General features: G+C 41.3%; 1 protein-coding gene across 2 annotated transcripts in view; it reads right to left on the reverse strand.

Moving 5' to 3' along the window:
• jag2b (jagged canonical Notch ligand 2b) overlaps positions 1-22,692 on the reverse strand; it is a 45,894-nt gene that overhangs the window by 17,999 nt on the left and 5,203 nt on the right. For both annotated transcript variants that reach the window (XM_079256023.1, XM_079256022.1), the window contains exons 3-6: positions 11,688-11,742; positions 5,085-5,342; positions 2,485-2,545; positions 450-580 (exon numbers count right to left, since the gene is read on the reverse strand). In XM_079256023.1, the coding sequence (XP_079112149.1) occupies positions 450-580; positions 2,485-2,545; positions 5,085-5,342; positions 11,688-11,742 (505 nt within the window). The remainder of the gene's footprint in view (positions 1-449; positions 581-2,484; positions 2,546-5,084; positions 5,343-11,687; positions 11,743-22,692) is intronic.

Raw genomic sequence — 22,692 nt, forward strand, 5'->3', positions numbered from 1 at the left:
TCCACTTGCAGTCTTTAAAACACACAAATACATTACACATGGAAAATACAAAGCATGTGTACAAACAGTGGAAATTGCATAGTAAACTAGTTGTGGAAATACAATAAAAACAGCTAAAATAAAAAGCCAAACACATTAGTAACTGCAGTTATAAAACTAAGGATGAATTTACCCTGTCAAGTTGCTGAGACTTATTTCAGTTTTTCGAAACCTTTATTTTAGAAATCCTCTAGGTGGAAAATGCAACATTTTTCCATTTTATACTGTGGTAAATGTCCACCTCAAAGTTGTTTTTTTTTTCTTTGCAGCTCTAGTCTGAATGCTGAGCGCATTTATTACCCAACATCTACATGAAACTGTAGCTGAAGTAGATAGGAAAGATAATCAGTGTCTTGCCCGGTAGGTGACAAAAAGAAAGAATAAAACCAACTTTAAAAAATATAATATACCTTTATTACACAGTATGCCACCCCAGTTCTTCTCACAGTCACATTGCCAGGGCTGGTTGCAGGTCCCATGGACACAGCCAGGATGAAGCTCACAGTCATCACAGAACTGACCCGTCCAGCCATAGCTACACCTGAAAATTATGCAAGAAAACATGAATCATTTGCATCCAATTTTCTTCCTGCTTGGAAAAAAAGTGCTTAATCAATTAGAAACTGTTACAAACAGAACTAAAACCTGTAAGGAGAAAAAAAAAAAAAAAAAAAAAAGAAAAAAAAAAAGTCTCATGTTTGAGGTTTCAAACTGCAAGAAAAGGGTTCCAGACTTATTGGTGCAACCAGTTCAGCAGTGGCTTCGCGCCAACATATCCGACGGGGGTGCTAACATTCCAGGGCAGGAGGGGTTACGAACACTTCCAGCGGCTCCCGTGCTCGTGCTGAAGTCTGGTAGCGAGGGAGAGTGGCGGCTACGATGGTGGCACGCTTCTTCTGAGAGTGGGTGTCTGGAGACAACTGTGTGTATACAGGGCATGTGTGCACACTCCTGCAGCTTCAGGATGGTGCGCTGCCATTCCAAGGCTGCAATGTCGAGACAGAGCCAGCTGTCTCGTCAACTGACAAGACAGCAAGCTATTTTGAGGCTCTTGGAGACAGCACCGCTGCCTCTGAGAGACGAGGCCGATGGAAATCTTTGCCATTCTCAGGCTGAGCGGAATCGGGGGAATACTTGGCATGCTTCTTCGGTTGTATATGATTAGCTTTAGAGGGCTTGACAGGAAGGTAGCCATAACATTAGAAGAATCCCTGCAAGGTGAGCGCTTTAAGTTTTAAGGTCATTCTGTGGATTCATATTTGTCCATATTCAAATTCGGTTGCTCAGCAACTTCTTACTAATGTAGATGTAAGGTTTACGAGGCAGATTCCAACACCTTGACTCACGTTAAAGTTTGCAAAATATTGTGAAAAATGAGTTACCCCGCATAACCGAATGGTTCCTAGGACAAGCCTTTTAAATATGTCAGAACAGGCCTGGTGTGGGTTAGCAGAAGGGCTCAATGAAGCGTTGTAACAACAGGCATGTAACAACTTTCATGTTTGTCAAAAGCCTGTGGCCAACGCAGCAAAGCCCATAAAACCATGATGAAATAGAGAATGAAAGGTGATGGCAAAATGATTTAAAGCCATCCTTCTGGGCCCTGTGGAATCAAATTCATGCCTCTGCAGGGCTCTTTACTGCTTCTCCTCCATTCGTGTCACTTTTCCTGTTGACATTTCACGTCAATAAGTTGAGGTTTGCAAACCAGAATGAGGACCAAAAAAAAAAAAAAAATAGAAGCAGTTTCCTAAAACTGGTCATTCCTCGGCTTTCAGCCAAGCCCTTCCTCCCCCCTAATAATGGTAGATAAGTGTGTCTTCCATCCGGCAGGTGGGAGAGGGGTTTCCACGAATGACGACGGGATGCATCGCATCCTGGAAACACGGACCTACAGGGACGTTCGACGTCACTTTATTTAACCGTCATTTCCACTTTGGGAAATGTAAATAACACAGTGGGGTATTCATTTCCTCTCCTGGCCCTTGCCCTTCAAGGAGGACTGCAATGCGGATGTGGAGCAGATCTGACAATTCCCAGCACGTTTGCAGCAGTTAAATTCACACACGGCCAAGCCCCTTTCTCTGGTCTGAGGTGCAGAGAGCCGATGAGATGCTTGGTATTCTGAGGAGGATTTTGGGCGGCTAAAAATATAAGAAGGCAAAAGCGCCGATGCCCTTTTCTTCTGAAGCAAGGCGGAGATACCCACAAGGGCAGGAATGGCTGACACAGAAAACAAGCTTCGACAAGTGAAGGTGCCTCGGTTTGGAATCTTAAATCCATTGTTCTCTTGCACATCTATATCGCTCAAAAAAGCCATATTGTGGGGAATTCATTTGCTGCCTTTTCAGCTGCTACAAAAAATACATCTTAACACAAACAAATCTCTGATTTAATGCACAAATTAGCAGAAAATGTTCTTTTAAATGAGGGCACAATCCTTACTTGCATTCGCCTGGGACAGAGCAGCTGCCATGTAACAGGTTGCAGCCTGGTTTGCAGATTGCTGAGAAAGAAAGAGTAAAGAAAAAAAAAAAAGGAAAAAATTAGAAAGGTAATATTTACATATACAAAAGAGGGTCAGGGAAATGCGAGATGGAGAGGGGGAGGTCAACCAGACTACAAACCGAGAGGAGGAGGGGAAATTGGTTCGTCATCTTTCTAACAAGTGAAGCGAGACATAAGAATTCATGGCACCCTGAACAGAGCTGTGAGCAAGAAAAGGACAACTTTATAGCCTGCATGTAAATCGCTACCCCCTCTTAAATACAATTCTACCCCTCCTTTTTTCACCCTTCGTCCTCTAAAAAGGTCAGTTGGATGATTTATTACCCCCCCCCCCCCGCCTTTTTCTCCAGACAAACCCGACTACAAGGGTGATGCATTTTGAAGCAGCACACACCACGTTCACTCCAGTGCATTCGCTCACATAGTACAGTTGTTCTCTTTGATGATGAAATAATTGTTTAAAAGTAGTGAAACATATACAGCTACTGTGCAAAATGTTTTATCCCCCTTCATTTCTACTGATAAAGTCAAGATGAAATTGGGCCAGAAATTTATTTGACGCTCAAACATAAATGTAAATATAAGAGTGATAAAAAAGTAGTTCTCAAAATTCTAACAAGCTTGAGAGACAATATTTGGTATAATCCACTTTATTCACGTTTTCAAGTAATTTCTTCAAATAGTAAGAATCGTCCTCCAGGCTTCTTTAGAGGTGGAGTATGTAAGATTTTCAATATTTTCAAAATAAATTAACTAAAAAAAGATAACTACAATCATAATTAGGTCCCAATCTGTCCATATTTGATGTGTTATTAAATTACAAGTTTAATTATTGACAAAGACTCTTCTAAAATGTTTGCCTACCAGTAAAAAAGAAGTGCTTTTTGTCATTTGTCATTAATTAAACTTGTAATTTAACAACGCATCAAATATGGACAGACTGGAACCTACATGTTCAAAAAACTAATTATGATTGTAGTTATTTTATTAGTTAATTTATTTAGAAAATATTGAAAATCTTACATACTCCACCTTTAAGGATTTTTTTTTTAAATCTCTACTTTAGGGGAATAAAAAGTCAGTCAGCATCTTTTTTTTCTTTTTAAATGTTCTCTGTCAAAATGATCCCCTGCTGCTTCAGCAATCTCAGGCTCCAGGGAGGAGTCATCACTCTTAAGATGCATCTTAAGAGCAGTGTTTATGCCGTTGGCATCTTAACAGCGAGTTTTTAAATCCTGATGAGGCTTCATTGAGGAGTAGAGAGATAAACTAAAGGTCCGTTTGCATCTTTCAGGTCACGTTTAAGGTCCTTCTCATCTAGTTTTGTCTAGATATGACAAGTTTTCAGCAAATATTTCTTTAGCAATCTCCAAGTTTGTACAAATATACAATTTTGTGTTTGTCAAACTTCACTCATGCACGAATGTTTGGCAAACTTACCTTTGGGATTTTATCCAATGGCATATTTAAAGAAATAGGAGCAAATTATGTGTTTTTGTGACAGATGGCGAATATTAAAAGGATTTTCCCCGAGTTTGTCCTTTGAGTTTGGCTTTTTTTTTTTATTTATTTTTTTTTTTTTATACAGGATCAGGACTCAAGAGTGCAACCTTTAGGTCATATATACAACCAAAAATTAGCCTAATAGGTCTTTTGTTTCTCTGTCTGTCACACTGGTGTGCCTAACAATTTGCATGTTTAGGTGAAGCGCTCATCTCTCTGAATGTCAAGCTGCATTTTCTGTGTTCATTCCCCCTTCATTAGAGCTCAAGGGATATTGACAGTGTGATAAAAATGCAGAAAAGGGGTGGGTGTTTGCCTCTGAACCACAGCTGTGCACCGTATTGTGCGTTTTTTTTGTTTTTTTTTTCGAAGAAGTTACAACATCAGGCATCTAACATGAAGGAATAAAAAACAAACTGAGCCAGATATCAGAAAATTTAGAAAAAGAAAAAAAAAAAGTTCCACCAAATTCATGTTACCAATTCAGGTCTTGACAGCGGGCATGTATCTGATGTAATCCAAGCATCGGTAGGACCATATGATTTACATCATCAGCATGTATCACAGAAGCTCTTTTTTATTTTAAGAAATGCTGGAGAAGGATTGCTCAAAACATCTTAAAAAAATCTGAATAAAGTCTGATAGATATGATGGAAAGAAGAGGATGGCTCAACACTTTAGCACAGCTCTACATTTTCAACAAATATTCTACAAACTGCTTTGGAAAATTGATAAGTTCAATATTCTTCCAATTACTTGCCTAATTAAGAGCTTTTTCCAAACACAGCAAAAGTGCCAGAACCTCAAAGCAACAAATCTGAATAAAAAACCAAAAAAAAGTATTAAGTCCATTTTAAAAATGCTAGCATGAGGAAAAAAAAAAACCAAAAAAAAAAAAGAAGATCTAATTAAACAATGATATTCTCTTATCTAACAGAATGTGATGTTAAGTATATATAAAACAGACTCAGAATGAATCAACATCCACAAGTTTCATGCACGGCTCATCCCACAGGAGTTTGTCAACGACTCACCTGTCTTGCAGTCTGCACCCATCCAGCCATCCAGACACACCTGAGCCCCCGAAGGCTCACAGCGGTAATGGCCAAAGTAGTCGTCCCGAGGAACACACAGCTTATTGCACTTGTTGCCATAGTAGTTCTCGTCACACCGTACCCGGATACTGTAAACCAGACGAGCCACCGGCCCGTCGAGCAGGATGGTCTGCCAGTGGTCCCCAGGGTTGATCATACCAGTGTGAAAGCCGCGTTCGATCAGCTGCTCCTCCTCATCTGAAACCAACCAAGGACAGAAGGTCATGCCAGGCCGTGAACAGTTCACTGACTCAATCAGAAGGTCAGGCTCATTTGCCTTCGAGTTTCACAGTAACAAGCAGGAAAGTGCCATCCATCCATCCATCCATCCATCCGTCCAACCATCCATACATCCAACCATCCATCCAACTTTTCATCCGTTCAACCATCCATCCATCCATCCGTCCATCCATCCATCCGTCCATCCGTCCAGGCTGTTGGTAGGAAAGATGAGTGTTGTGATGGTGTCCCTCAATGTTCTTGGAAGCAGCCATCCTTTCAATCTGAATGTAAAATCATATGCGACTTGGTTCATGACATAAAGGTTTCTCATTACTGACAAAGTATTCAGAAAAACTGTAAACACACAACCTGGTCAACATTTGTAAACAGCTAGAGCAGCTGAATTCCCTTCCAAATGATCCAAACTCATTCAGCTTTCTGCTTTGTTGTTCCCCCATGCACTACTAGCAGACCATTTTCCTAATTCAACCCTGTTAGTCGCATTTTAGTGTATGGATTATTACATAAACATCTGTCAACAGTTTGTGTTTTTGCACCAACAGTTCATTTTCATCAAAAACTACAATATGTTGTGATATTTTGCTTTGCAACGAAAACTTGTTACATTCTTCACGAGAAACAAGAACTTTATTCCTGTTCTCAAAGCTCCAAGAACATGAAAAAAAAAAAAGTTTATTTATTTTGGTCTTGTCAATTTATTTTCCACAAGCGTTTTCATCAGTGACAGGGCGGGAATTTTTATGTTTTTATGAGCAATGAACAAACGTTGCCTGCAGCATGGTGGGGTTGTGCGCACAACGGGATCCGCGCCTTTAAATGCCACATGTTGTACACATCATCATATCTTCTCACCACCTCAAATCAGCTGTTAAAACGATCCAGGCATCGACAAAAATGCAGAGGCTGCAACTTTCCAATCACACAACACATCTAGGAGCTCCACGAGAACAAAGTTCTGCTTGGCTAATGCATCGAGAACAAGTTGCAAGTTGTCCCCGGTCACTTTGGTAAGACCGAAATAACATTTTACTCTTTTGGCTCTGAGAAAAGGAAAAAGTTCTGGCTTCTCACAGAGTACGAAATAAGCTTTAAGCTACAAGGGAAAGCTTAACAGAAGGCAATGAAAATCTGCTCACGCAGATGCTGGACACAGGAGACAGATGGTAACACTGATGATGCTGATTCTCTGCTCAAGAATGAAGCATCAAAACAGAGCTTAAAAGGAAATCATATTTCTGTCAATTCCAGCTGTTTTACAGTTATTTCTATGTGAAAATTTCTAGCTCTCTTAATGTGATTTACACAAGTAGCCAGACAAAAATGTAATCTCAGGAAATAATCTCATTTTTGGAGGCTGTAAAGTTTATCTTAAGTTCTTGCCCTTTTAAATAAAACCATTATTTTCTGTCATTCTTTTGCAAGAGGTTTGCATGCAATCAAAATTATATGAAGCAAATTTTCCATCTGCATCACCAAAAGCTCTGCTAACCCGCAGAACTAAAGCTGCAGACAAACAGTAAACAGACTGAATGAAACACAGAAAGAAACAAAGCCAGAAGCTGGTAGCGACTGAAAACAGAGCTAACAGAATTAACTTAAAGGTTGCCACAGCCCAGCTCTAAAGGAAACTCTAGTTTTGTCAATTTTCCCCAAAGACTGAACACAAACAAAACCCAGGAAGTCCCAAGAAAGCATTTAGGAAGGCAGCAAAAATGAATCCTTTTGACAGACGGCATCAGAAATCAGCATGGAATCTGCTTCAACCTGGTGTCGTCATTCTTATGAAAACATGCGATGCATTGAAGTCCCCACCTAATGTCAAGTATGCAGTTGGAATTCTACACCTCCAGATTGATCCATTTTCTAGTGACAGAACAGTAAAGTGGGATTAAAAGTGCAATGTCATGAGGTATGGAGGGTGGTCGCTACCATTCAACTTGTAAACACATTTTCTGAAAAAGGTAGTGCCAGTCTGAGAAAAAAAAAACTGGTTCAAGTGGGTTCAAAGCCAGCACACAACCTCTGCAGTGGCGGCCTGTGATCTTTTCCATCATGGTTTTGGTCTTAATGCACCAAAGATATTTTGAAGCAGGAACAGACACATACAAGCTCCTTCCTCTGCTGGGGACTGACACAATGTCAGACAGAATTAAGCAACAACAACAGAAATAACCCTCAGCAGTTGCCAGATAGAGAACAATGGGCTCTGGGCCCAAGCCGGTCTCTGCTACCAAGTGTCTAAACACTGAGCCCGGTCAACCAGTCCGCTCCACTTCCTGCTTGATAAACAAGGAAAACAGCCGGCTGCCTTTCCTGAGGACACAAGGGGGAAAGGGACAGAGGCACAGAGGAGGACATGACGCTGGAGGACAGGAATCTCACTGACAGACTGACAGTCCGGTCGACTCTTGCATAGAACCAGACTGGGCCTGGTGCCGAGTTGGAGCAGACATGTTCACCTTAGTGTCTCACAGCCTTGTAACATCATGTTTTCATCATCACTTCGTAGTCATCAGTTTGCTGCTTGTTTCTTTGTTGTATATCAGTTGTTGTCATTGCAAATAAATCTAAAGAGAGAGAGAAGCCCTTTATCAAGACATCTTCATAACTGCATCGCTTTGCCTAAAATTTATCTGAAAGAGCTGCCAGTAGCTGCAGCTCACTATGACCAGTAGTCTTCCCCTCACAACTAGCCTCCCATTAAAGATCTTTACAAGACACTGAAAGCAGCATTTGTTCTTGGACATTCGTCTTCATTGAACCCATGACATGAAGGCTGAAGTCAGCTGATGTCCGTAGCCAAACATATAAGCCTTACTTAGTTCAGCCTTTAACAATATGCAACACTAAATTTAATGAAGCTTGCCCAAACTTTAGAAGGAAGTCATAAAAAGTGCAGTTTTCTTGTGTGACAAGTTAGAAATCGTTTCTGTATTCTTGTATTAGAAACATCCATTTTCATTCTTTACAGCAACTTTGCTGAAAGCGGAGCGCGAGTAATTGGAAGGAAATAAGCTCCAGTGTTTCCAGCAGCATGTAGACCTTAGATACACCAGAACTAATTACTAAATGTATACAATTAATGGCGCAACAGGAGACGGCACGGGGCTAATCAAAGAGCGAAGATGTCAAAATCTATTTCTTCTCTATTGTCTGCATTTGTGGGTGGAAGTCTGATGTCATGGACAAAACAGGATGCAATGACCTCATGTAAACAAGGAGAACGACTGGGCAGCAGCAGACATGATTAGTGTATAAATACTCTTTAAAAGGTAAAATAATCCACCTGCTTGCACATACAGAAAAGTAGCTAGTCATTGAGGAAAAAATTAAAAAAATACCACCATCTCCACAGATCAAAGATACATACAGATATTATAATCCTCAATGAGTCCATCCCAGACAGAGCTACTGCTCCGACGGGAAAGAGGGGTTGTACAGGAGTCGACACAGCGGACGCAACTAAAGGAAAACAGGATACAGCTGGTCAGAAATAGCTGCCAGAGCCAACATAGGAGAGAAGAACCAAGGGTTTCAATCTGCATCTAATCTACAACATAAAACATTTTGGAATCTTTGCACAACAAATCTTAATAAGCACAACAAAACTGAAGAGGAAGTTTGTCACAGTGCAGCGTCTTGCAGAGAAAATTTGGTTCCTGCCATTTATGTCCATGTTATTCAGAGGGGCACCGTGCTGCTTAACAGCAGCAGCTTTTCCCAGAAAACTAGTGTTTCCCTGCGATGGCACATAACAGCACAGGAACTTCCATCCAAGCCTCTACAAGGCTGTAGCATACACTTGTTAACTGGTTGTTCTCTCAGCTCAGAACAATGAAGTCTAGGTTTAACTTCTGTAAAACAAGGACAAAGAAGTTACAAAAAGCTCCAAGACTGTTCTAAGCTCACTCAGATGGGTGAAATGTGTAAAAGGCCAGAGTTCATCAGTAGCAAGTAATTTTAAAATAAAGCAAAGGCTGGTCTTATGAAATTCAAGCAGCGTTTTTGCTTTTTACAAACTTACAAGAAACCACAAACTAGACTAATTGTGCTGTGTGCCAAAATCTGCCTGGACACAGTCACTTTCACCCTAAAGCAGGGTTGTTAAAATCTGGCCCCCAAACACTACTTTCCTGCAGGTTTCCCTGCTCCAGCACACCTGAATCAAAACAAATGGATCCAACAACTTATTGTCAACTTCTTAAAAAGAATCCACTTATTTCCCTCAAGTGTGTTGAGACAGAGAAACGAACTTGCCAGATGGCATCCTTCGAGGAGCCTTTGTCTAATTAGGAGGTCTAAAATGTATCTAACAATGAAATTATTTCAATCCATCCATTTTCTTTACCACTGAGTCCAATTCAGGGTTGTGGGAAGCTGGAGCCTATTCCAGCAATCACTGGGTGAGAGGCAGTACACAGTACACCCTGGACAGGTCACCAGTACATCGCAGGGCCACCTAGAGAAGAAATGGTTTCTCATAAGACCAATTGTATTTCATTACAGGCCTACATCGGTTTCTGTTAAAACCAGACGCTCAACACCTTGTGGCCATAAGTGGTATTGCATCTTCACACCATTATCCCTCCAGACATCAGATTAAATCAATGGCATGGGATTTATACCATTGACTTCAAACACATCACGATGCTTTGTAAAAAGTTTGGGTGGAGGGTTCGGCATGAGGCTGAGACCCAATGGATGCTGCTAGCGGCTTTAACATTTTTTATGCAACCGATGGATACTAAGGATGGACATTTTAAGTGGTTTTTGAAGTCAATTAGCCAGGGCAATTAAAATCAGTTTATTGATCAGTTATGACATCATTATGATGTTAATTATATGAAAAATACTTTATCCCAAGAAGATGTACTGATCAAATGTTTTAACTCCTCCCCCAGTTCTAAGGGCCATTGTTGTCTTTATTGTGCAGAAGGTTAACATGCAAGGGGGTCAGAGAAAGAGAGGGGCTGCCATGCAGCAAAGGACGACAGACTGGGATTCAAATCTGGGCTTGGCGTTTCAAAAAGCTGAAGCTTTTACTATGTGAGCTGGGCACCATCCCTACGCAATCATTTAAGTTCAACAAAGGCATTTTTTTTGCCATCTCTTGGACACTGGAAAGAGGATTCCTCCTGGGCAAAAACTGCAGCTAGCTCAGAGGTTCGTCTTCATTTCATATAGCTTGCAACCAGGAAAGCTGTAACATTTGCTGCTACATCAGGAAGTTTCTCAAAGCTAACTTTCTGCTCTGATCCACACTTTGCTCTTTGAAATCTACATACACCAACAGTGCTGGATCCCTCTTGAAGGGGCAACACCTTCCTTGTAAGAGTATAGTTCCAAATATCCGTTTTGTGAAACATAACTCCGCTGCCGCCCCCAACTAAACTTAGTCGAGTGATTAGTTACATCAAGTGCTGATGTACCCTGATCACAAAGGGATAGGGCTGGGCGATATGACGATATACATGAAAATGTCTATTGTTTCATTTGAGGCTCTGTCGTTTATGCCACGACAAGGTGGTTTATTGCAGTATTTTACGTTAAGGTGTGCTTTACGGCATGCACGCTGCAATATAAAAACAAACACTGAGAAAGACTGAGGCAGACGCGCTTCAGAGCAGAATAATTCACTGAAAGATGACCAGCTAACCAAAACTGAGTGAGCTTGTCCATAAAAGAGGTCAAATTTCTGTCGCATGGATGTGGTTTGGATATCAAAAGACCGACGTGGAACCGACAAAAGACAAGCTCACAATCCCAACAACAGACTCTGACACAACTACTGGTAACTGATTTTAGTACCTGCACAAGAATCACGGTAAACAATACAGAATAAAGAATAGAGTCAATGAGCAAAAAGCCCCAAAAGCAGCATCAAGCGGAGGCAAAAGTGCTCGTAATAAACTCCCAACACAAACGCTGCACCAGGTCATGGGCCATGGGAACTATGGCCCATGAAACGTCATACAGCCATAGTTCCCCCAGATGGAAGGAAATCACTGCTGCTGTTGCCAAGCACATCTCACAAATAACTGATGACTGACACAACTTTACACAGACAATTTTATCTTGTTATTCGTCTCGTTATGGGCAAATAAAATGAGCTACATCGGGATATGAGATTTTGGTCATATCGCCCAGCCCTATTCAGGGATGTACTGATTAGGGTACATCCCTCATGGCTATATTGAGTGAACGCTAGAAGGAACGTTCCAAAATCACCCACTTCAAGTAAAACATGTTAGAACTTTGTAAATGTTATAGAACAGAGATGTATGTTAAGTTTAAACTTACCATCACGTGTGGTGTTGTCCCAGTCCCAGGCCTCTACAATCAAGGTGTACGTCCGCTGGTAGACCAAGACAGAAAGAGAGAGAAAGAAAAAGAAGCAAGTCAGATTAAATTTGCAACAAAATGTATTCTCTATCCCAACATCTCTGCAGAGCTGAACCTAACAGCCTTAACGCTGTTTTCCACTGGATGATAGCAGATTGCATCGACTGCAGTGGCAGGCAAGTCAACGACACAAGGTAACATAATCACCCTTTAAAAAACAGGATGAAAAGAATCGATGCTACTACAGTAAATCATGACTCACTTTATTTGCAGCATAGCTGTGGTAATTAATGAGCTGGAAATTTATGGCTTCATTTTAAGTACAAGAATGAGCTTTATAGAGTCAACAATGTTATATCTCGATGCAAAGTGGGTTTTGCTCCATTTCAAATCAGAATTAATCAGCATTACCGTCCGTCTCTGCTCAGCAACAGAAAGGAATACATTCACAGAGGGCTTTTGTTATTTTGTTCCCAGATTAACTGGGAAGTAAACATCACCAGTAATCACAGTGTGTTCCTAATGTGGAGAGAACAATGGAGGGGGATCATTTCAGCCGTAGTCATGCCATTCTTTTCACAAACATCAACAGGAACACAGACGAATGAAGCTAAAAATCAATTTCACTGCAACTACAGAGTCTCGTCTGCAACTTGGTCGCTTCACCAGGAGGCATACTTGAATTACACCACCAATGAGACCCAACGAATCAGAAATAAGAGAGCAAGCTACAGTGAGTACAAGTGTGAGAAGCCAAGAAGCAGCTGGAGATGCAAGTAGTAGTGCATCAGATTGCTCAGCATAACTTTCAAATGATTCAGTATGCCAAGCACCAGTATGATACTACATGTACCTTCAGAACGAAGCCCTGCAGCTGCTTTGTAAGCAGCTAGAAGCTCTGACTTCCAAGCACTGCTAAAATAAAATGACCACCGAAACATTACCGCTCACATTGAAACCATGCATGGAATCTAAGTTGATTATAAGCAATATCACCTTTCCTTAGCATTTCTGATATCAATGCAAGAATTGAGAACCAGATGGTTGAAATATCTTGACATAAAGTTGAATTTGCAGGAAATTGAGCCATTCTCATGGAACTTCAGGGCAGATTGACAAACATCTACAAATTTGCCTTTTTGCTTATACATTTATGGAGCTAATTTAGCTTCATGGTGAAATGCCACCCAACAGACTGATAACTGTTCTCCAGTAAGCTTAGCCTCGTGCGTAATTTTTGAAAACAAAGCAGATATTTCTCCAGATATGACATGCGCTTGGCTTATTTATACCAGAACAAGCAAAAAAGCAAATGAGTTGTAGCTGCTGGTTAATATGAAGTGCAAGAGTCCAATGGGATCAGCTGGATTTAAATTCAAATCACCAACAAGTTAAAACTACTAAAATCCCATGCTAGCCATTTCTTACTTTGTCATTTCTGGTGGAAGTTAATTTGAGTTTGTCTGATTTAAACCAAAAAACAAAAAAAAAAAAAACGTTTTGCCCCAACTTTGCAGAAAGTAATTTGCACCTGCAGGTATGACAGCCATTAAGGAGGTCACTTTGCAGATATTAGCTGTATGAGATGAACTAGCTTTGTCCTTGGTTGTCAGCCAGTGGGGTCAATCAGCAGCTAAGGGGATTATCTAGTTTCACACCAAGTTATGCTTCACACTTGACGGGTAGGAGAGGAGGAGTGTGTTGTTTTGTCTATACTACATTATCAATTAATTGAAGAATTTAACATTTAATAAACTAGAGGCATTTTTAAACAATTTATTTCTTGCCAAGTGAGCTTCACTGCTTTCTCTCTGATGCAACACTCAGCTGAACAGTGGTTTTACCACTTCCCTCATCCTGGTTTCTGGTAAGATGGGATGTTTTAGTCTTCACCTTATGAGCCTCATAATGAATACCGTTATGTATGATGTAAGAAAATCATTAAAACTGTCACATTATGAAGGCAGGAATCAAAAGACACAAAGTAATACATAAGCTGAGCGACTAATTTGACAGTTTTGAAAGGCAACTTGGAGTTTATAGATAACAGGGAATTCTTAAAACATTAAAAATGATGAGCATTCTGCACAGTCACAGCTGACACTGTTCTCAGTAAATATGAACACACAAACAAACCAGCATCACAGGAGTAATCTAGCTGGTGTGCTGCAGGGCACACTGCTAGGCAACCAGCTGACCTAAATAACACTCATTACATCACTACCAGTGACAGTTGTAGTGGCCACGGTGTGCCTGCTCTGACCTCTGGTGTAATGTCATCAATAGGATGTTGAATACAAAGAAACGATTGACTAAATAAAAAAAAAAAAAAATTTTAGAAAAAAGAAATATTTGTGGTCATGTGAACAAAATGTGGAACAGAAGTCTGATGGAAGAGGACAGCAAAATGTAGATGTTTGTGTCTTTTGTTGATCTGGGGGAACGGCAAGCTGGTAGGCTGGTTGCTGCTGGGCTGTGGGATTAAGCAGGCTTGTCTGGCTGTGGGTGGTGGCGGGAGGAAGGGGAGGGGAGTGTTATTGTGGAAGACCATGGGTGACATGAGAAGAGAAAAAAAAAGGAGGGAGAATGATAGAACAAGGGTAAACTGAAGAGCTCAAATCAGATTTTAGACACCAGCAGCACAGGCGTAAGAGACTAATCGACAGGTAAGGCGTCAACTTGTGGCTGAAACTCAAGACAGGTCTGGGATGGAAAGTAAGCCCAGACGAGTCCTGGAGGTTCAGTCATGTATGGACGATGCTCATGCTGCTGTTGCAGAAAGCTCTGCCAACCATCCAACCGCAGACGTGCAACAGATGCAGCCTCAAAGATGGATTATGTGACATGAACGTGCATCATCCCACGACATGTAGCTCGGCTTCTGACCTTTCCACCCATCCCCCCTATCATAAAAGGGAGGGCTGGCTGGCCCAGTCTGAGGATATGGGTGGGTACATATACAGATGCATACAAGAGGAACCACGAGTGGCAATGCATGAATTAGTGACTGGCAATCCTCCTATGAAGAACTCACATTGCACTGGGTTATGGATTGTCAGGATCCATAAAGATCAAAGAAAAAACTGGTGGCTATACTGTGACCTTTGCCCTCTCAGGTTTACTTAAAATTGAGGTTTGCTTGCATGCCTACATGTTGTAAACGGTTGGGTAAATAGTCCCCTGAGTCAGTTAAGGATGAGCAAAGCCATGGACTAGTCTGGTTTCCCACAGACCATCCCAGTCTGTGATTAGCTGGATTAAGTGACAGCTGCCCAAATGGTTGGAACAAGATAGATGGATGGGCAGGGGGATAAAGGGGAGGAGTGGGGGAGGGAACGGGGAAAGGCTACTGAACAAAGACCCTTGTCCCAACACCGTAACTCACCCCCATTCCAATCAAAACCATTGTCCCTGAAGAGACACAGTCAGCACGAGGACAATTAGTGTCAGCATGTGTGCTCCAGAGCCTGAGCAGGACAGTTCCATCGGTGAAGTAAAAACAGGCTGCCAGTGGTTCTTGCACAAGTTCTCATCTTATATCCAACTGTGCTCAAACTCTATTCTCATTAACATGCCTTTTATCTCAATTCAACACACACTGCAGGTGCATTTGACCGTGTGCAATACCTTTCATCCAGGACATGAAGAATCCACTTCAGTTCAAATCTCCAAAACCCTTACCAACCGTTCCCCTAATGGATTAGAGGATTTACTGAGAGGAATCCTAATTTTCAAGTCAAGAAGGGGGGCATGGTGAAAAGGATGTTTATGTGTCGCCCGCATTGTGTGACAATACAAACACATATCTTTGTGTCACACAGCATCAAAACTATTTCTTCTGAATTCGGGTATTCATTTAAACTCATAATACTAAGCTACAGCTGCAAAGACAACAGACGTGGTGGTTGTGTCTGGGGAGAGCCACAGGTGAAGGTTCCCACGCCAGATGAAGGGGTGGATGGATGAGTGGAAGGTAGTCATTGAAATATAAAAAGGGATGGGGAACAGAGAGAGGTGGCAGTGGGAAGTGGAAGCCGGGGCAGGTTGGGGTCACTAAGCATGTGATCTGCACGCTTCTTTATGAAAAGAGGGGTCAGCCCTCTGGATGTGGGGTGATGTGTGTTTTTGCATTCAAAGAATACTAAGAATGTGAGATCCAGGCCTGGTGTGTAATCCCATGCTTGATCTCAGTCTGCCAACAATTCAGCACCAGTAGAGGAACACATCTATGTTGCAGATTCAAGCTCTGATTGACTTGCATCAGTCTCTTTTGGAAGGATGAGATTTCAAACACTGAACTTTGAGGGCCATCCGTAAGAGTTGTTTTTTAAAGCCTTTTATATATGTAATTCACTGAGTGGTACTCCTTCCAAAAACACATTCTGTGACCTTGGGCTATTTCGGTTTCCCATGTCACTGAGAGGTGACCTAAATGCCCACCTCCATGTTCCCAGCTCCTCCATAGAAAGTTCCACTGACATTCCCTGATTTATTGCCTTCTGATGGGACATGGGGTCAACACAATTCATCCCGTGGCCAGTAATCGCTGCATGTAATCTTCATTAATCTGTGATGCCAATCCCAGCTTTTGGTTTTACTATGGCTGAGTTTACGCCATGCCAGAAAGGACATCGAGCTACAATGGACGGTAAAAGGCAAGACAGAAAAATATACGCCATGCGATGCCTCTGGTACTTTGCGAACATTAACCTTTAGTACAGCACAAAAAAAAAAAATTGGATTCAAATCAGTAGTGCTGCATTGGCCTAAAAGGCTTTTGCTACCAAATCCCATTAACAACCAATTTCACATTTGCCCGAGATGGTTCTGAGGCTCACAGATGCATAATACAACCAAAGCGATGAACACCAAAGTCCATAAAGGTTCCGGGAGGAAACACCTCATGATATTTCCAAAGCCAGTGGAACATGTTTAAGTCTGCAGGTTTCAGGAAGCTGCTATTGGAAAGTTATGTGTAGAAAAGTTTAAAAAAAAAAAAAAAATGGCTCAACCTGTTTCCCATCACTTCTGCTAGGAGGGTGGACAGAAATGCAAATCTCTCCTTGTCTAACCTCTCAATCTGTTCAGGGGCAAGGATCAATGACCTCCAGTGGAAAAATCCTCATATGTGTGGAGGACAGGCAGGTAGAGAAGGAGTCGCTGGATGGTGTTTGACCCTATCTGATATTGGTGCTGAACACTTCTGTGGAGTGCCAACAAATATTTAGTTGTACTTATATATGATAACTTCTCACCTTTACTTAAGCCAGGGTATTAACGAGAGGGTGGCATTAGGTGGAACATCTACATTGCAGCTTCAGGCAATGTTAAAGAGACACCATAAGTCTTCAAACATCTGTTCCTAAGCTTTGGGAACACCAGTTGTCTGATCTTACAGTTTTGATTATATATTTATTATGAAATCACAAAATTTGATTGTATAATTTGATTAAATGAAAAAAATCCAACACGTGTCATTTAGAAAGTCATTTAGTCTTTCTGTTTAATCTTCCATTGCATCTATTTCTGCACCTGTAGAGGTGAAAGAAAAGGCAGATAGATATATCAGTCATATCTTTCTGACCAAACAGGTAGAGGGCTGAGTTTGCCAGCTCGTTTGCCAGAATCTTGTGCCAAAAGATGTCGCACTGAAGGCAAGGCATTTGGCTAGCTGGTGTATACCGGCTGTGCAGACAGACAGACACACACACACACACACACACGGCCCATTGAGCATGCTGCTACTATGCCAACAGGGTCATTACCCATGCGCTTCCAATACAACAAACCCCTCCCCCTCCTGGTGCTAATTAACCAGCATGATCCAAGACTATGCAACATATAAAACATAAAACTGCAGTGCACACGTCAGTTTGCAAAGAACAGCTAAATTAATTCACAAGAAAGCCACAGACATGCCAACGCAGACATCTAGTTTATAAATACTCAAACACAAATACACATTGTGGTAAGAGTTGTTCATACCGCCACGACAGAGGCTGGGTTGATTTTGTATTTCAGATGCTTTAAGTGATCATCAAAACGCAGCTGTATGTCATCTGAAAGTAGTTAACAAGGCTGCCGGTCAAAAGGCTACTGAAAAGAAAACCTTGGTGTTCTCTCATATTTGTTCATTACTTCCCCTGGTGTTAATTTGCCTGAGAGTCCGAGAGCTACAGCAGCAATAAGCATGCTTCAGAAACATTAACAGTCTAATCCCTGATCCAAAGCAACAGGGCGCCTGACTGGAGTGCGCCACAGCACCGCCTCCAGCACGGCTCCATTATCATTTCAAACAGGTTCAACAGTACAGTGACAATTTAACTGCCCAAGTAATGACATGCTTTAATTACCCCCACAAGGAGCCTCTAGCACCTGCACACCATTCGTTTAACAAGAGGCAGGGGATGCAAACCCACGAGCAGCAACGGAAATGCACACGCAGAGGCAGGCAACTTTCTGCTCTGCATCCATTTGGCTCCACAGTTGTGCAGTATATGTTGAAAGCAGCAGTGAATCTATGTTCATATCAGGGCCTCAAGTCTAGATAACACTGAATCAAAGCTTGGTGTCTGTACTGATGACCAAATTCAACGGTTCTTCATATCTGAGTGTGTCTGACCGATAACTGGGACAGCATGCTTGCGTGCCTCGTTTGTATCTAATATAATAACTGCTGTATTTGAGAGAGTTTGAGGTATCACAATGGATTTAAAGACATTGATTTATTTTGGGATGATAGTATTCTTCTACCTGACCAACAAGTCATTACACATCTCTAGGAAATGATTTAGCAAGCAAACCTTAAACAGGATGACCAAAATAAACCCACAACATCCTTACAGTCTCTGAAAATGAAAGACAGTACTATATACCCAGAAAATGTTGAAAATCAGACCACCCTTGTATGTATAGGCTCAACCAGACTCAAATGGGTTTGGTACTTCAGCTGTGATTTTAGTTACAATTAAATGTAGACCAGGGGTGTCCAAAGTTGATCATCTGGGCAGCTGTCCTGCAGGTTTTCTCTGTATCCTTGCTCCAACACAACTAGAAAACAATAAATCAATTAAACAACCAATGAAGTTCTTTTCAGTGGTTCATTGATTTGAGTCATGTTGGAGCAGGGATATGTGGAAAAGCTGGAGGATTGTGGACCTCGAGGACCAGAGCTGGACACCCCCGATGCATCCCGCCAGAACTTTAGAAGCAACTAAATATTTTCAATGAATTCCCTGCACAATCCAAAAGCATTGTGCATGTGTCAGCTTCAGTAATAAACTCAAGACATTTTAGTGCGTGTCCTTTGGCAGCTCACTTACAGTCCACCAGTTGGTGGAAAACAAACCAAAACAACTTGCCTGCAGCTTCACGAAGGAAACAGAAGAAACGAAGAGAGAATATGTGCAACCAAAAAGCTGCAAAAGCCTTTATCTTATGTTCCGATCCAGAGCTTCCAAACAATCCAAAATAACACTCAAGCAAAACAATTTGTATTTTTGACAGTGAAAACAATGTCAGCTTAGTCAACAGTTATACAGAAGCACATGAAGCTCTTCACAGTCACTATCATAGCTTTGAAAGAATTACAAAATAAACCAGCAATGTCATGATTAAGACTGATTGAGATCAAACAACAAAATATCCTAATGTCCCATATCAGCCAGTCATTAAGTAGAAATGACAAGATACCAGAAACCTGCCACCTGGATGAAGCAGGTGCAGTTTTACTGGTCTGTATTTACCAACAATTATCAAAATCCAGTCTGAAAAGTCTCAATGGCAGCACAGTTTGAATGCTGGTTAATGGCTGAGACAAATTAAGTGGTTTTCATACAGTGAGATAACAGGATGCATCCAGTCCGTTGTTTCTGCTGGTAGCATGCTAACAGACATGGTTCAGATGCCTCTTTTAAAGATGAGACATGTAATAGATTGTGCTCTGATAGTTGCAAGCCTGCTTCCAACAGGCTCCATTGTCAACTTATAGCAAGGATTCTTCAAACAAAACCGAATCACATGGTTTAGTGGATCAAAACGATGCAAACTGTAGGCGATGCTCTTTAAAGACAACCAGGATATCTCTCAACAGTTGTTAACGATATGGCCTGACCGGCAGCTTCGACTGTTATCTAGGTAAGGAGGACAGTACAAGAGGGACTCTGGTGCATTTTGGCTCAGACAGAAATACGTCCAAATTTAGAAGAAAGTCACTGGGACAGCCAACAAACACAAAGGCATAGAAAGCCTGAATCATGAGAATGAGGTCAGAAATGAAATGGATTTCATCAAGTATGGCCTTGTAACTAATTCGAGCAAGGAATGAGAACTTTACTCAATGAAACAGCTGATTTGGTGACCTCAAAGATGTGCCAAATTATAGTTAAAAGAAACTCAAACAGCATCATCTTCATCAGGCATAAAGTAGGAAAACACTCATTAGGCAGAAGCTGTTTATTCCTTTTGTACACCGTGTGCCTTGTGGAAAAATCACAAAGCATTCTGAGGAAATCCCTGCTGCCTCCTCCCAACATTAACACTGATCCATTTAATATCAAGAATGTGGTCAGAGTCAGATGGTAATGATAGCTCAGTCCACACAAGCATCCACAGGGAAGCTGCCCAGATCACACAGTCAATACTACACTGCATCTCTGTTGATGAACAACAGTTACACTTGCAATGATGGGTAGGACTACACAAGCCTTACACACACACTGTGCACTGTCTGTGGGGAAGAAACCAGAGCGGGGAGCAGAAGTGAGAATTATTTTCTTTATGAGCTCTGCATGAGCTGGTGGCTTTGACAGCTCATCATCTAGTCTTGACAGCAAGTTTTATTTTTTTTTTTTTTTTTTTTTGCTTCCACCAAATCTATACTTTACATTTTCACAGTCAAGTTCTCAGTTTGCATAAGAAAAGCTACATAACTGCATTACTGCAAAGTAGAGGCAAAACTATATTAATTAAATGCCTGCAGATGACGCACAGAGCTCCTTTTAAATCAACACAAAACTTTTCAACTAACAATTCTATACGGGTAGTACAGCTTTTACCAAATCCTTGCAGGACGTAAACCAGCCTAACACCTTTTCATCTTGCTCAAACCTTTCCTCAGAATGCAGAATGGCTTTCAACTTCTTAAACTAAGACTGCAGAAAATTTCTATAGTTTATTCACAACATTAAATAAGAGACTTGGCTTGTAGGTTGTGGAGGAGAGGAAGATACAGAGCTAAAAACCAAAAGGGAAAAACAGCACTAAGTGGGTGGAATCATCTAGATTATTTCTCTCACTAACAGACCCTTTGTCAGTTCAACATAATTCAGCTTTCAGTAGGCTAAGCTCCATTTGTTTTCCTCTGGTAATCTAAAAAATGTCACATTTCTTGAAAACAAAACAATTATCAAAAGCTCTTTAACATTGTAAAGAACAAAATGAAGGCTACCTAGATGCATTAAAAAGCAGCATGTAGGATTTACAGAATTATTATTGTTATTAATTATTAAGATGTGTGTTTGTGTGTTAATTTTTTTTTTTTTGGGGGGGGTTCAGAGAGTAAAGACAAGGTAGTAAATCTGTAAACTACCACCTTCTGGAAAAAGGAGAGCTCTCATAACAGGCTGTCATTTCACCTTGGGAGTTCAGCCTGACCGACTAATTGCATAATCAATACAGAGCTGAGCTCAAACACAGGTGAGACTGGTGTGAGTGGTTTTCGACAAAGCAGCGCTGGGACATGAGGAGGATGGATGGGGAGAGCCACATAGGGAGGATAATTGTTTACTAGAGGCCTATGCAGATGTCTCCTAGCAACAGCTCTGACACGCTCCGTATCAGGTGTGGCTAACCATGGCAGCGTGCATTAGCCTTTGGCTCTGTGCATGTAAAACATAACTAACTGCAGTCTGAGGCAGAACAGAGGCCGAGGAGGGAATAAATACAATAAGAGATAAAACATTTGCCTCACTTCTTCATATTTAGCTCAGTTTGGTCCGACATAAACAAGTTTTCCTGAGTCAAAATGGTGGAGATGTTTGGGAATATTTTGTCCCAACCCCAGCCCAAAGCTGGATGCTTATTGCTCCTCTCTTTTTCACAAATGGTCCAAAGTAAAATGATCGTGTTCAATTATTTTAGTGGCATTAAACATGATAACATTTAAACGGGGCAAGGTTCAACCCCTCCCCCTCACATTACCACTATCATTACATATGTTGTGTTCACATGCAGACTGAGACCATTAACCCCCTAAGGACAGAATATTCCAAACTGTGCACATGAAACAAGGAAAAATCTGAGTCATACGCTTCACCTCGACTTGTTTACATATACAGATTCAGAGTAGTTTCTGTTCATTAAGTCCAGGAAAGAAAATGCTTGACAGCGGATAGGTAAATAGATTTTAAAAAGCTGTTTTATGTGTGCGATATAAACATGACCGGGGCACAAGCCAAAACCATTCAAATAGTTTGGGATTCCTCCAACAACAACAATCTTCAGCGGGTCGGAGCAGATAAGCATGTTGTTGAAATGTGAATGAGAGCCTATGCTCGTCATTGTTGAGATGATCGGCAACGTGATAGCAACTACAAGCCAAGAGAATGCATCAGCAGGCCAAAGAAACCCACCTCACACAGACACTTCCTGTACACTTCCTGTAAAAAAAAAAAAAAAAAAAAAAAATTATGACACAACGAGCAAATTCTGCTTTGTGATGATGAAAATGCTTGCAGATCAACTTCAGTCCTGGCCGACTAGCTGCATCCAGTTACTAGCGGAGTGAGAACGGAGGTCTGATACATTAGCCAAATCCGGAGAAGATACGGTTACACACAGGCTCACATCAAACGGACGTCCGGCTGATGCAGCTGGAGGGCTGGGTGGGAACGAGAAGAGAGAGGCAGAGAAATTCCATCGGCAATCTCATTAGTGATCAAATGGAGGTAAGATGTGTTTCTCT

Source organism: Telmatherina bonti, assembly GCF_933228915.1.
Source record: "Telmatherina bonti genome assembly, chromosome: 16".
Classification (NCBI taxonomy): domain Eukaryota; kingdom Metazoa; phylum Chordata; class Actinopteri; order Atheriniformes; family Telmatherinidae; genus Telmatherina; species Telmatherina bonti.